General features: G+C 36.3%; 1 protein-coding gene across 1 annotated transcript; it reads left to right on the top strand.

Annotated features, from left to right (window-relative positions):
* Positions 1–201: 201 nt before the first annotated feature.
* LOC109109542 (RNA cytidine acetyltransferase-like) lies at positions 202–12,795 on the top strand. Its single transcript, XM_042743915.1, has 29 exons — positions 202–294; positions 460–590; positions 674–765; positions 947–1,118; positions 1,335–1,457; positions 1,557–1,618; positions 2,220–2,334; positions 2,417–2,524; positions 2,615–2,748; positions 2,859–2,952; positions 3,613–3,711; positions 3,933–4,069; positions 4,146–4,270; positions 4,389–4,539; positions 5,229–5,325; positions 5,684–5,800; positions 5,885–5,986; positions 6,341–6,415; positions 6,544–6,660; positions 8,122–8,255; positions 8,803–8,851; positions 8,938–9,034; positions 9,150–9,260; positions 9,355–9,527; positions 9,650–9,769; positions 9,906–10,004; positions 11,580–11,653; positions 11,857–11,937; positions 12,039–12,795. The coding sequence occupies exons 2-29, from the start codon at positions 477–479 to the stop codon at positions 12,142–12,144; spliced, it is 3,078 nt and encodes a 1,025-aa protein (XP_042599849.1). The 5' UTR covers positions 202–294; positions 460–476; the 3' UTR covers positions 12,145–12,795.
* Positions 12,796–13,506: the final 711 nt, after the last annotated feature.

The following is a 13,506-nucleotide window of genomic DNA, read 5'->3' as shown; positions in this document are numbered from 1 at the left end:
GTTTATGTCTGATAACTGAAAACTTAAAATCTTTTTAGATCATGTAAACCGCAATCCTTTTTTATTAAATAAGTAAAATAAGCGCGTTATTATTTGGTCATTCTGAACAGGCGCTATCATGGATAGCTAATATGTCTGTTTTGGGGTCCACAACACCACAGTCCTCCCTCCGACGACTATCACCACAATAAATTATGAACAATATTGTACTACAAAAAATGCGAAGGGTCATTGCCCAAAACTTGTAATTAAGACTTCAACAGCGTATTTTTCTTTATCGGTAGAACACTTGAGGTATGTCTTGGGATATGAATAAACATGTTTAAAATAAACCTACTTTTGACTGAACTCGGTGTAAAATGTGTTTAAAGTATGTTAAGTTAACGCGCACTACAGTATTTACTTCATTTCACATCATGCATTTCATATCTAAAGCTGACTTTATGTTCGTGGTGACAGGGTGCAGTTGGGAAGCAATGGCAACTTTTCGGAAGAAGGTGGACAATCGCATTCGTGTCCAGATAGAGAACGGTGTCGCGGAACACCATCGATCTATGTTCGTTATAGTTGGTGATCGTGGCAGAGATCAGGTAAAGCAGAACTGTGTTTAACAATATTGTAATACAGTAATTTAGTTTGCTAGGCGCCAATCATATGTGCATTGTGCATCCAGGTTGTCGTTTTGCATCACATGCTGTCAAAAGCAACAGTCAGAGCCCGGCCATCAGTGTTATGGTGCTACAAAAAGGAGCTTAGCTTCAGCAGGTACTGTGAACATTTATAGTAGCTCCTTAACAATGTTATAACTGTTCACACTCACAGACAGCTTTGATGACAGACCCTTCTTCATCTAATTAGACTTTCCATTTTTATTCACTTGGTTCAAATTGTGTACTGTATGTTAAACTGTGGGAACCCTGATAGAAGTGAATCTGTTGTTTTATAGTAATCGAAAGAAGAGGATGCGACAGCTGCAGAAGAAGATCAAAACAGGCACGCTGAACCTAAACCAGGACGATCCTTTTGAGCTCTTCATAGCTGCAACCAACATCCGATACTGCTACTACAATGAAACACACAAGATCCTGGGAAACACCTATGGCATGTGTGTTCTTCAGGCAATACCAATGATTTCATAAAAAAAGTGTTTTTAGAATGGTAGTAAAAGGCTTTTTACATGTAAAAATTGATGGGAGGTATGTAGTACAATGTAGTTTGCAGCAGTTTTGGTGAAACTTTGATCATGTCGATCATTTAAAGGCTTTGTAAATATGTTTATCAGATATGCTACAGTAGGCTTTATAGGTTTAAGTTCTTCTCACTTTCTGTTACAGGACTTTGAAGCTCTCACTCCCAACCTCTTGGCTCGGACCGTTGAGACTGTGGAAGGTGGAGGCATTGTGGTCATTCTTCTGAGGACTATGAACTCACTGAAGCAGCTGTACACAATGGCAATGGTATATGGCCTCTTAAGTGTTTGTATACCCAACATTAATCTGGTTATTTGTGTGAATATGAATTATCATATTCAATTATTAATGCATGTTTTCTTCCAGGATGTTCATTCTCGCTACAGGACAGAGGCTCACCAGGATGTTGTTGGGAGGTTCAATGAAAGGTCAGTCTTTCGACATATTTATATTTATGTATCTGTTATTTATTTATATATTTATATGTATCTCCATTTCTTAGAATGTTTTTTATTTGCGGTATATTATATATTTTTCTGATTAAAATTATGATTGTGTTTTAAAATTAATTTTTTTGCTTTGTGACTGTTTTTTTGTGTGTGACTGCAAAGTTTGGTCAAATATTTTGTGATTTATATATCAAAAGATTAATTTCATTTTATGATTTTTTTATTTTGATTATCAAAAAATAAACATTAAACAAAAATATTAATATTTTGATGCTGTTTCACAGTCAAATAAAAAAAAAATCAAGTATTTAAGAAAAATGATTTTATTTTAAATGACAACTGTAAAATTACAATACTAATATTTAAGTCTTAATTTCTTTTAAGTTCCAAACTTTTATTTTCATAGACAACCACAGGGAGCCTTTAAAGCTTCTGTGTTAACAACAGGTTGCATTCTCAAATGCAAACTCCGAGCAGACTGTGACATGATTGTGATTTTATTTAGATCCTTCAGCCCTAGTCTGTCCTGTAACAAAAAAAAAAATGAATATGAAAATGATACTAGTCTTATTTTCCCCAGATTCATCCTGTCTCTCTCCTCCTGTAAGACATGTGTTGTGATTGATGTCCAGCTTAACATTCTGCCGATCTCCACTCACATTACCAACATCAAACCTGTCCCTCCAAAGACACAGGTGAGCCTTGTTTATAACTGAACAGTGTTTTGCTTTGATTATTAGCTTATATGAATTCCATAATCTTTGTATTTGCCAACAGGATGATGGACTGTCTCCAAGGGAACAAGAGCTGAAGGACCTTAAGGAGTCTTTACAGGACACTCAGCCAGTTGGTGTTCTAGTGGACAGCTGTAAAACTATGGACCAGGTATAATCAAAATAACTCTGAAATCTTGATGTAAATTTGTTTCGTGTGGCCCAGCTTAATATTTTATTTTGTCTGTGTTTTTGTCTTTAGACCAAAGCAGTGCTGAAATTCATTGAGGCTATTTCAGAGAAGACCTTGCGGAGCACTGTAGCTCTTACTGCTGCCCGCGGTCGAGGCAAATCTGCTGCACTGGGATTGGCTGTAGCCGGAGCTGTCGCTTTTGGGTATGTAGTAGGGCGTTATGAATAAGAATGTTCCTTGTTATGTTTGCATCCTGACTGCAATTTATGCTAATAAATAACTTATTGTGTTTGTCTTGTACTTCTCTTCTTAGCTATTCAAATATCTTTGTCACATCACCCAGCCCAGACAATCTGCACACGCTGTTTGAGTTCGTATTTAAAGGTTTTGATGCTCTCCAGTATCAGGTAATCATCACTGGACATAAGGCTGGATATGATGTATTCACAACTGGACTTTCTTATCTTAAGAGTGTTATTTCAACACAACGAGTCAAACCCAGTGTTATTTCTGTGTCAATAATACACTATTGCAGTTTTTATTATTATTTGGGATAGATGTTGATTTTGGATTTTAGATCAAGTTTTAGTAATTCTTTATTAGTTATGTCTAGTATTTATTCATTTTAATTTCAGTTTGATTAATTTTAGAACTTCAACTTAAACTACATGAAAATAAGAAATGTTTCCGTGGCAACTAACTTAAAAAAAAACAGCTTTATTTGTATTTAACTATAATAACCCTGGTTGAAATTTGAGTTAAATAAGTGAAACCCTAAAACAAAAATGTTTTTAACAGCTTTATTTGTATTTAACTATAATAACCCTGGTTGAAATTTGAGTTAAATAAGTGAAAACATAAATATGTTATCTGTCAGGAGATTTATGCATGAAAAAAAAAAAAAAAGATATATATATATATATATATATCAGGAGATATATATGCATATATATATATATAATATATATATATATATACTAAACCAAAAATGTTTCTTCAGGAGATTTTATGCATAATTTATGTATTTAAGGAACATACTTTAAACCAGATTGTTATGTAAATTCTAGGAACATCTGGACTACGAAATAATCCAGTCATTGAACCCAGAGTTTAACAAAGCTGTGATTCGAGTTAACATCTTCAAGGAACATCGCCAGACCATTCAGGTATACTGCATTTATTTTCCTTAATTTTCTTTTCATTTTTTTTTCTTGTAAATATTTGTTAAATCGTGGAATCTCACATACTTTATTTGCTTAGAGTTGTTTTATTCAACTTTGGTATATATATATATAATATGTGGATGTTCATGTAGTGCATCATTCATAACTCTATAATTATCATTCATACTTTTTCTCATGTCTTGCTGATCTGTTTCAATCTGCAGTACATTCACCCTGCTGATGCGGTGAAGTTAGGCCAGGCAGAGCTGCTAGTCATCGACGAGGCTGCTGCGATCCCACTGCCTTTAGTGAAGAAACTGCTGGGGCCGTACCTTGTGTTTATGGCATCTACGATCAACGGGTCTGTATTTGAAGAGCTTTTAGGTCTTTTTACAATTGTATAATAACAAAGCAGTAATCCTCGTGTCACCATGCAGGTACGAGGGCACCGGTCGCTCTCTGTCTCTTAAGCTGATTCAGCAGTTAAGGCAGCAGAGTGCAGACAGCCAGCTGAACCTCTCGGCTGAGAACAGAAACACCAGCACAGCCAGACTGGCAGCAGGTGAAATATAACATCTCTTGACATGCCGCAAGAGATTTAGAAATATGAAAAAATAAGAACTTTTTTCCTGATGCTGCTATGTGTATAATGTGTAAACCACATCTTACCTGCTCTGCAGCACGAACCCTTCATGAGGTGACCCTCCATGAGTCTATCCGCTATGGCCAGGGGGACCCTGTGGAGAAATGGCTGAATGATCTGCTGTGTTTGGACTGCCTGAGTGTACCACGCATCATTTCCGGCTGCCCTTTACCCCAGACATGCGACCTGTATCCTCTAAAAAAAAAAAAAAAAAAAAAACAACAACTCTACATTCAGCAATGGATTTTTATGTTCATTCTAACATTGTGCTGATTCAGCAGAATGGAAGACTGTTTCTGCCACATGAGAAAGAAAAAAAACATGCTCTGTTAAACCATAATTATGAGACAAAAAGTTGTAATTATGAGATCAATTCAAAATTGTGACAGTCATAATTATAAGATAAAAAGTCAAAACTATGATATACCAAGTCATTATAATTAAAAAAAATTGGAGTTATGAGATTAAAAACTAAAAAGCATACTTTTTTTAGAAGTTTCAAATGGCTCATAATTATGACTGTCATAATTCAGGGTTTTTTCATTATTTTGACATGTAATTATGACTCAAATTTATTTATTTTTTTACATAATTATTATGACATCTCAGTTTTGTTTTTCTTTTGGCAGAATTTCAATGTTTTATGTCATGATGGCTTACATTCTAACTTACAGAATTATAACTTCTCATAAATATGACTTACCAAGGCATGTGGCAGAAATGGGCTTCCATATTCTAGCTTGTCTTGCACATGATTTTATCTACTATCATCACCACCACCATGCATATAAGCACATACCTAATATCTCAAAATAACACAAAACACCGTCTCTCATCTACCTTCTAGACATAAGATTTCTTTAATCCCTTATTGCAGTTATTATGTGAATCGAGACACATTGTTTTGTTATCATAAAGCTTCCGAGGCTTTCCTCCAGCGTCTTATGGCACTTTACGTTGCATCGCATTACAAGGTAAATAAATATCTATTATAGCATTAGAGCAGTGGTGGTTCTCAACCGTTTTGACTAAAATACTTTCTTTGTCTAACAGAATATTTAAAACCTACCCCAGTAAATGCTATTTCCCATTTTTTTTGTAAAATTTTACTAAAACTTCCAGATACATTTTTTTGAAGTTAATTATGTCCCCCTTGAAAGTTTGCCGAGGCCCTCTTGTGGGACCTGGACGTCTGGTTGAGAACCACTGTATCAGAGCATTATCCTACATAACAAACCCTATCATCATGAGAACCACTGTATCAGAGCATTATGTTATGTCACAAACTCTATCATCAGACTGATGTTGACTCAATGTCCTCTTCCTCCTCAGAATTCACCCAATGACCTTCAGATGCTCTCGGATGCTCCTGCCCACCATCTCTTTTGCCTGCTGCCCCCTGTTCCACCCACACAGAGTTCACTCCCAGAGGTCTTAGCAGTTGTCCAGGTGTGCCCAAAGTTACTCTTGAATCTAAATTGAAGTTGTTGTAATGAAAGAACTGTGCAGTGAAGCCTGTGTTTTCTGTTACAGGTGTGTCTGGAAGGAGAGATCTCCCGCCAATCCGTCCTCAACAGCTTGTCCAGAGGAAAGAAAGCTTCAGGTGACCTCATCCCGTGGACCGTTTCCGAACAGGTAACAAATCCTAATTTAAATTCAAACTGCACTACTGGTTAAACTGGGTTCAGTATTTTTATTTTTATTTTTTTTTATTAATACTTTTCTTCAAAATATTTATTAAATTGATCAAAACTGACAGTAAAGATAATTATAATATTACAAAATTTTTAATTTCCAATAAATGCTGTTATTTTGAACTTTCTATTCATCATAGAATCCTGAAAAATTGTGTGACGGTTACCACAAAAATATTAAGCAACGCAGGTGCTCAAAACTTACTTTCAAGCAGTATTGTATGTCGATTATTTATGCCATACTTACAAAGAGTGAATCTGAAATTATTCTGATGCTCTTGTGTTTTACATTTAGTTTCAAGACCCTGAGTTTGGAAGCCTCTCTGGGGGCCGGATCGTCCGTATTGCAGTGAATCCTGATTATCAGGGGGTAAATTACTTTTCCTTCTCCGTTTATATACAACCAGTGAAAAGTTTACATATACAAGTTGCTGCATTATTGCCTTGTTTGACCAGTTATGTCACTGCCCATCTGTGATTTATTGTGCCACTGTTTAGATGGGTTACGGCAGCCGTTCGTTACAACTGCTCCAGCATTATTATGAAGGTCAGTTTCCTCTTCTGGATGAGCAAGAACAAACAACGACAAGCACAATCACATCTGTGAGCAGTGAGGTAATGTTAATGGAATTCTGTGTGTTATTTTTCATATATTAAAAAGTTTTAGTATTTCTGTGGATAGTGTATAAATTATGTAGGTAAATAAAACTGTATTGCATTGTTATATTGGTCGATTTAAGTGAAAAATATTAAATCATTCTTTTTGTGTTCATGTATTAAAAATTGGTGAAGGAAATATTGCTTGATTATTTTTAACTGGACTTTTACTATATTTTACTTCTTACATTAAACATTTTGAAGCAATTTTGGAACATTTCTCTTATGTGCATGAAGGCTGCATTTAGTTGATCAAAATAATACAGTAGTATTTCACAATTACTGTTTTTATTGTAATTTAAATATATTTTAAAATGTAATTTATTTCGGTGATGGCAAAACTGATCACAGGAATTAATTACTGAAGCCATTACAGCATAGGTTTGAATTTACTGTCACCTTTGATCAATTTCACTCATCCTTGCCAAAGAAAAGTATTAATTTCTTTGAAAAACAACTTTACTGACTGTTTGATGTGATAATTATATACTAAATTGATCTAAATTGATATGCTACCCTTAGTTTTACCTTTTTGTAACAAAATTAGCCTCTGTGGCAGCATTGTGTACAATAAGTTTTGAAAATTTGTTACGGTCTAAGCTAGTCTAGGGAAGACCGCAACAGAAATAAAATGGTTGGTGGTGAGAGACTGTGCGACGGCAGAGAAAATGCCGTTTCTAGGCCCAGAATGGCTACAATAACCCAAACAACCACAGTCAAATGCAACAAAAAGAGAAGTGTTTATTTACATAATTCTGAATAAAGAAATAACAAAAGTGTATTAACTTCACAAGGGGACAAGGCCAGAATAACAAGCATAATGAAACTAACTCTCTTATAACCAACTACCTGAGCTACAAAGAAAAGAAAAATGAAATCCTGCAACTCCCTAAACTAACATAACCAGGAGAAAATAGATAATGTTAAACAAAATTGCACCCACCTTCCTACTAAACCCAAAACAAAACGCATAAAATAAAGCTAGTTCAGTATTTACAATGGCAACTCAAATTAACACTCACTTCTCTCTTAGAAAAGTCTCAATCGTAGATTTAATTGAAGAGACAAAAGACTCCGTCTCAACAAATACTCCAAATCACCAAAGGCTTCACAATAATAAGGAGAGGACATCTGGAGGAGAGGACAAGCCCTCAGCCGCTGCACACCATCTAGCCACCAACAACTACTGGTCTGTAGTTTAAATACTTTAGAGAGAGATAAAAACAAAGCACAGTTTGACACAACAGAACCTTTACGGCTGTAGACGTAGCAAAATTCAAGATTTTAGATCATCCTTCATGCATTTTAGTGGTTATAAATGCCACCTGATAAAGTAGCATATTGTCTGGACCAAAAGTAGTATTAAATAAGAATCATTAAAGTATGTATTCTGAGAGTAGACTTTTCATTCATGTGCAGGCTGTCAGTCTCCTGGAGGAAGTGTTGTCTCCCAGGAAAGACCTGCCACCGCTGCTGTTGAAGCTGAATGAGAGGAGAGCCGAGAGGCTGGACTACCTCGGGGTGTCTTATGGTCTCACTCCTCAACTACTCAAGTGAGTTGCTTCAAGCAAGCAGGTTTTACAGTGATATTTATACTAGGGTAACCAAACATGCCAGGATTTCTATACTGCCTAAAATATCCACGTTTTGGCTTTGTTTGCACTGCGCAGACCAATTGTTGTATGACAGAGTACTGTGAGATCTCTAGCGAGCAGACGGCTTCTTGTGCTTTTGAATCGCTCTCACGGTACTTTGATGTCATACACCGATCGGTATGCTCAGTGCTGCTTCAAGTCGAACACTGATATGTACACGTATTTGCATCACTTTGACCGTTCTCTGTAGATCCCACCTTCTCACGCACCACGATTGGTTGATTGCGTACAATGTCTGCATGTTATTGGTCAAACGATCATTACCTTCATTAAGTATGAAAACAGGAAACCAAAGCCAAAACTTGTATGGTTTAGGCAATATAGAAATCCTGGCCAGGACGTGCCCTGAGAAAACTGCACGTTTGGTCACCCTAATTTATACTGCAGCACTATCACAAAACATGTTAGTAACTCCTAAATATCTCTTGCTTTCTTTCCCATCCAGATTCTGGAAAAAGGCTGGTTTTGTGCCTGTTTATTTAAGACAGACTCCGGTAAGGATGCAGTGTTTTTTTGTTGTTGTTGTCATATTTTGTAACTATGTAACAAGTACAATGTATTCTTATCTTGTTACCTGTAGAATGACCTGACGGGAGAGCACTCCTGCATTATGCTGAAGGAGCTCAATGCTGAGGAGTCAACAGAGCAGAACCAGTGGCTCTCAGCTTTTTGGAAGGGTGAGTATTCCCAGTCTCTCATAATATAGTATGAATACAGCAACTGACCAATCAGAATCAAGTATTCCAGAAAGCCATGTAATAATAGATAAAATGCTTTTCTTGTGTTGGACAGATTTCCGGCGGAGGTTCCTCTCCCTGCTATCCTTCCAGTTCAGCAAATTTAGCCCAACCCTGGCCCTCAATATACTGCAGAACAAGAACGCTAAGGATGACAGCCCAGCAGGTACAGGCCCACATTTGCACCTCAAAAAAAGTAAATGTTGTATGTGTGTTCTGTTGGTTTAAATATGACTTTTCATGTGTCTGTGTATCTTCAGCTCTCACCAGTGCAGAGTTAGCGGCCACATTCACTCCATATGACCTGAAGCGTCTGGAAATGTATTCAAGAAACATGGTGGACTACCACCTCATCATGGACATGATCCCTGTTATTGCACACATGTATTTCCTCAAACAACTGGGAGACATCACACTTTCTGTTGCCCAGTGTGTAAGTCTGCTTAGTATGCTTTTAAGTATCAGAAGTATAAGTTATTTGGTTTAAGCTGACCGAAATTTCCGTCTCTGGTGTGTGTTCAGGCATGTGTATAAAACAATCAATTCTTTTTTCAGGCTCTACTGTTAGGAATTGGGCTTCAACACAAGAGTGTAGATGAGCTGGAGAAGGAGATTGAGCTGCCTGGTTCTCAGCTTATGGGCCTGTTCAACCGTGTCATCCGTAAAGTGGTGCAGGTGAGTCCAAGCACTCTGTCCTCGTCTCTTATACACACACTGATTAAAGCAACACACAAGGATTAGATCTACTCCTCTACCTCTTCTAGTCTGTATTGTTGTTTCAGTGTGTAGTTCATTTTTATCTCTTCTGCAGTTCTTCAACATTCTTCAGGAGAAAGCGGTTGAAGCAGAGATGGTGACCACCAAAGATATAAGCATGGAACCAACTGTGCAGACATTAAATGAAGATCTGGTATGAGACTAGATTATTATTTTTTGAAATATGTCACCCTGGATCACAAAACCAGCCTTAAGTAGCACAGGTATATTTGGAACAATAGCCAAAAATACATTGAATGGGTCAAAATGATCGAGCCTGTTATTCACTCACCCTCAAGCCATCCTAGGTGTATATGACTTTCTTCTTTCAGACAAATTCAGTCAGAGTTATATTAAAAACTGTCCTGGCACTTCTAAGCTCTATCATTGCAGTGGGTGGGTGTTTCTGTTCAACAGTCCAAAACATGTGAAATAAAGCGTGCGCATCCATAATAAAACATGCCTCACGCAGCTCCAGGGGGTGAATAAAGGCCTCCTGTAGCGAATCCATGCATTGTTGTAAGAAATATATCCGTATTTCAAATGTAATAAACACTTTTCTATCACTTCATCTAACTGTGGTACACGGAAAGTCGTTCCAGCGGATGATGTTGGCGTTGCACGATTAGTGACGAACGCAGAGAGAGAACAAAACAAGATGCCGGTCATGAATTAGAAGTTCAAACTGAGGATTTGTAAAGAAAAATGTCGGAGGATTTTGATATAAGCCAAGAAAAGATTGGTTTTACTTTGCTAAAGTAAGGAAACTTTGCTTCCTTTGCTCCTGTAAACAAACTCGTGAGTAGTGGTCAACCGATATTAGTTTTTTGATAGCCGATGACGATATCTTGGAAAGCAGGGTGGCCGATATAAAGCCGATATAATTTTATTTTAATTAATATTTAAGAAATTTGAAATCATTTGCAAATTGATTAAAAAAATAATTGTGTTAAATAAACAAACAAAAAATAAACAAAAATATAAACAAAAAAATAAATATTTAATAAAAATATAATTAAAAAGGTAACCAACAGGGCCCTTGGTAATCTGGAAAGTTTGTGTGCATTAATCAAGCCAAGGTAACATTCATTTTACATACAGCACACAGTGAAAATGACATGAATATGACAGTAGGCAAATGCATTAAGCGCATCATAATTTAAAATCACGAGTTTAACGTTTATCGATCACGCATCTCCAGTGAAGCTTAACTCTCCTCCTGTCAGCATTCAATTAACACAGTCACGCAGAGAACACGCGATCATGCAGGATACAAATGCACACTTCACAAGATCTCACAACTGGATCCGACTAAGTTTGCAAGGTTTTTGAAATTAGATGTTTATTAGACATTCAAAGATTTGTTTAAATGATATAAATGCGTATTCGCTGAATGCTGACGGTAAACAAGAAAGAAGCCTTTTTATTTCTAATAATTAGTGATGTTATTTTCTGTGCCGAGGCTTCGGAGCATGTGTCGAGAAATTCAGTAGCTGAAGCGCGTATCGAGGCTTGTATTGCGTTTAGAGCAATGACGTCATTGATGACGTCCGAAGCCTGGTTCAGGAAGCTGTTTGAATCTTGTAAATTCACAGTCCTCTGCCCTGTTAAACTCAGCCACTTTCCAGTTTTAGACTAATAATATTGCCCCTCCTGCCTATTATGAGCAAAGACTTGATTTACACAAATTTGATAGCCCCATTCATTTCAACTGTATTTTGCCCCCTAGAATGATGCAGCCAAAGAGTTCCAAGAGAAACAAAAAAAGGACATGGAGAAGATTAAAGACATGAATCTTTCAGAGTGAGTATTCCCCGAGTAACAGTCCAAACTGCATTTATTTAACAAGGTCTTTTTTTACTCCTGAGATTTTATAACTATAATGTTTTAGTCTTGCATTACCGTTTCCACCCTGTCTCTGAGCTTTAGAGATGATGACCACTTTAGGTAGATGTAAAATGTTATGTCTTTGACCCCCTCTTTCCATTCTGAATTATTTTATAAAGGTACATGATTCGAGGAGATGATGAGGAATGGGACCAAGTGTTGAAGAAAGCAGGACATACAGCTATTGTTAGCATAAAAAGGTAAGCAGAGTTATAAGCAGCTTGTATAGGGGAGGGTTTTGTCTGGATTTTTGTCTGGAATCACAAACTGCTATGAACTTTGATCTTTTTTTCCCCCTTAGTGACAAGAAAAGAAAACTGGAAGGCATGAATCAGAAAGAACAATGGCAAAGCAAGAAGATGAAGAAAAATAAGGACAAAAAGAGCAAATTTGGAAAGAACCCATAAAAGAAATGGACTTTAAAATGACATTTTTTAAATGTATTTGTGTCGCCTCATTTCTCTGGACAGTAGATTTATTCAAGACATAATTTCAATTGAAAATATAATTTTCAGTAAGAATTTTAGAGACAAGACCAAATTGTTTTAACATTTTTTGGCAAGTATTTTCAGTGAAAAAACAAATTAAAGCTGTACATTGTTATTGTTTTTCTTTTAACCACATTTCAGTATTAATATTCCCATGGTGTAGACTTCATGTTTTTCTGTGAAAGCTAATTTGATGTGTAGAGATGTGTAAACACTGTACATAATATTTTGTTTCCTTTACACACAGTTTGCAAACAAATGTAAGATTGCCATGCATATGCAACTAATGTTTCAAAAATGCAAACACGTTTTTGTATTGATTTCAGAAAGCATACTTGAATCTTTTACCCAGTGAAAATTATATAACTTGCAGTGCATACTACAAAGTAGTATATTAGGATTGTTATATAGGGACATGTAAACTCTTGTTGAGAGTGATGAATAGGCCAAAATCCAGTGATCTTTGTGCTCCAGTGGTTTGGTTATTCATTGGTGGAACTTTATGACTCTGCATTGCTCAATAACTGTTCAGTAAGGAACTGTGCTGCATTGATAAGAGAAACAAAGATCCTTGGCGTATTTTCTTCAGAATTCCTGAAAGAAGTTTAAACTTATTCTTTGTCGTTTTGCTGTCTCGAGCAAAAATAACAATATGGAGATACCTGTCATAGATTTCAGTGCGTACGAACAGGAAAAGACCAATGTATCAGTCCTTAACTTGGAGAAGTTAGGTGACGAACTAAGAAAGGCCTTTACTGAGGTTGGGTTTGTTTATCTGAAAAACACGGGCATAAATCAGGACAAGCTTTTTTCATTTTTTACTTGTTTGTTACGAGACGTTTACTAGTAGTTTGTAGGTGGCTGGCAATTATTATTATTTTATGTCAAATTGTTTTAGGTGGACAAAGTCATGGGTGTTTCAAAGAAGTTCTTCTGTTTGCCAGAAAGCATGAAGAACCTTTCAGCAGGGGCAGTTTCTCATGTAATGGAAACCACGGCTGGATTTCGGTAGAAACATAAAGGCATGTCAGATTCTTCTAGCTTCAGAAGCATTACTGCTAAAAATTCACGAATGATGGAGAAACATTTTAATGGTTTTATATCCTGATCTGAAGGAGGCATTTAATACAGCGTATTTGTGCTCGGATATCGTAAATATCTATTTCTTGTCTTCTCACCCTTACTGCTATGTGTGAACATAGCATGACGTTGACAGTAGTTCACAATATTAATATTTTTGTGGAAATCAATAAATGTTTTAAGTAATATTTGATGATTGGA

This window comes from Cyprinus carpio, chromosome B18, assembly GCF_018340385.1.
Source record: "Cyprinus carpio isolate SPL01 chromosome B18, ASM1834038v1, whole genome shotgun sequence".
Classification (NCBI taxonomy): domain Eukaryota; kingdom Metazoa; phylum Chordata; class Actinopteri; order Cypriniformes; family Cyprinidae; genus Cyprinus; species Cyprinus carpio.
This window is presented reverse-complemented; position numbering and strand designations above follow the sequence as displayed.

What these genes read in the sequence shown, in the direction of transcription:
- LOC109109542 (XM_042743915.1), top strand. Translation starts at nt 477, where the DNA reads ATGGCAACTTTTCGGAAGAAGGTGGACAATCGCATTCGTGTCCAGATA. An exon ending in TCATCCGTAAAGTGGTGCAG is followed by an intron (nt 9,770 to 9,905) that starts GTGAGTCCAAGC and finishes TCTCTTCTGCAG; the next exon opens with TTCTTCAACATTCTTCAGGA. An exon ending in AGACATTAAATGAAGATCTG is followed by an intron (nt 10,005 to 11,579) that starts GTATGAGACTAG and finishes TTTGCCCCCTAG; the next exon opens with AATGATGCAGCCAAAGAGTT.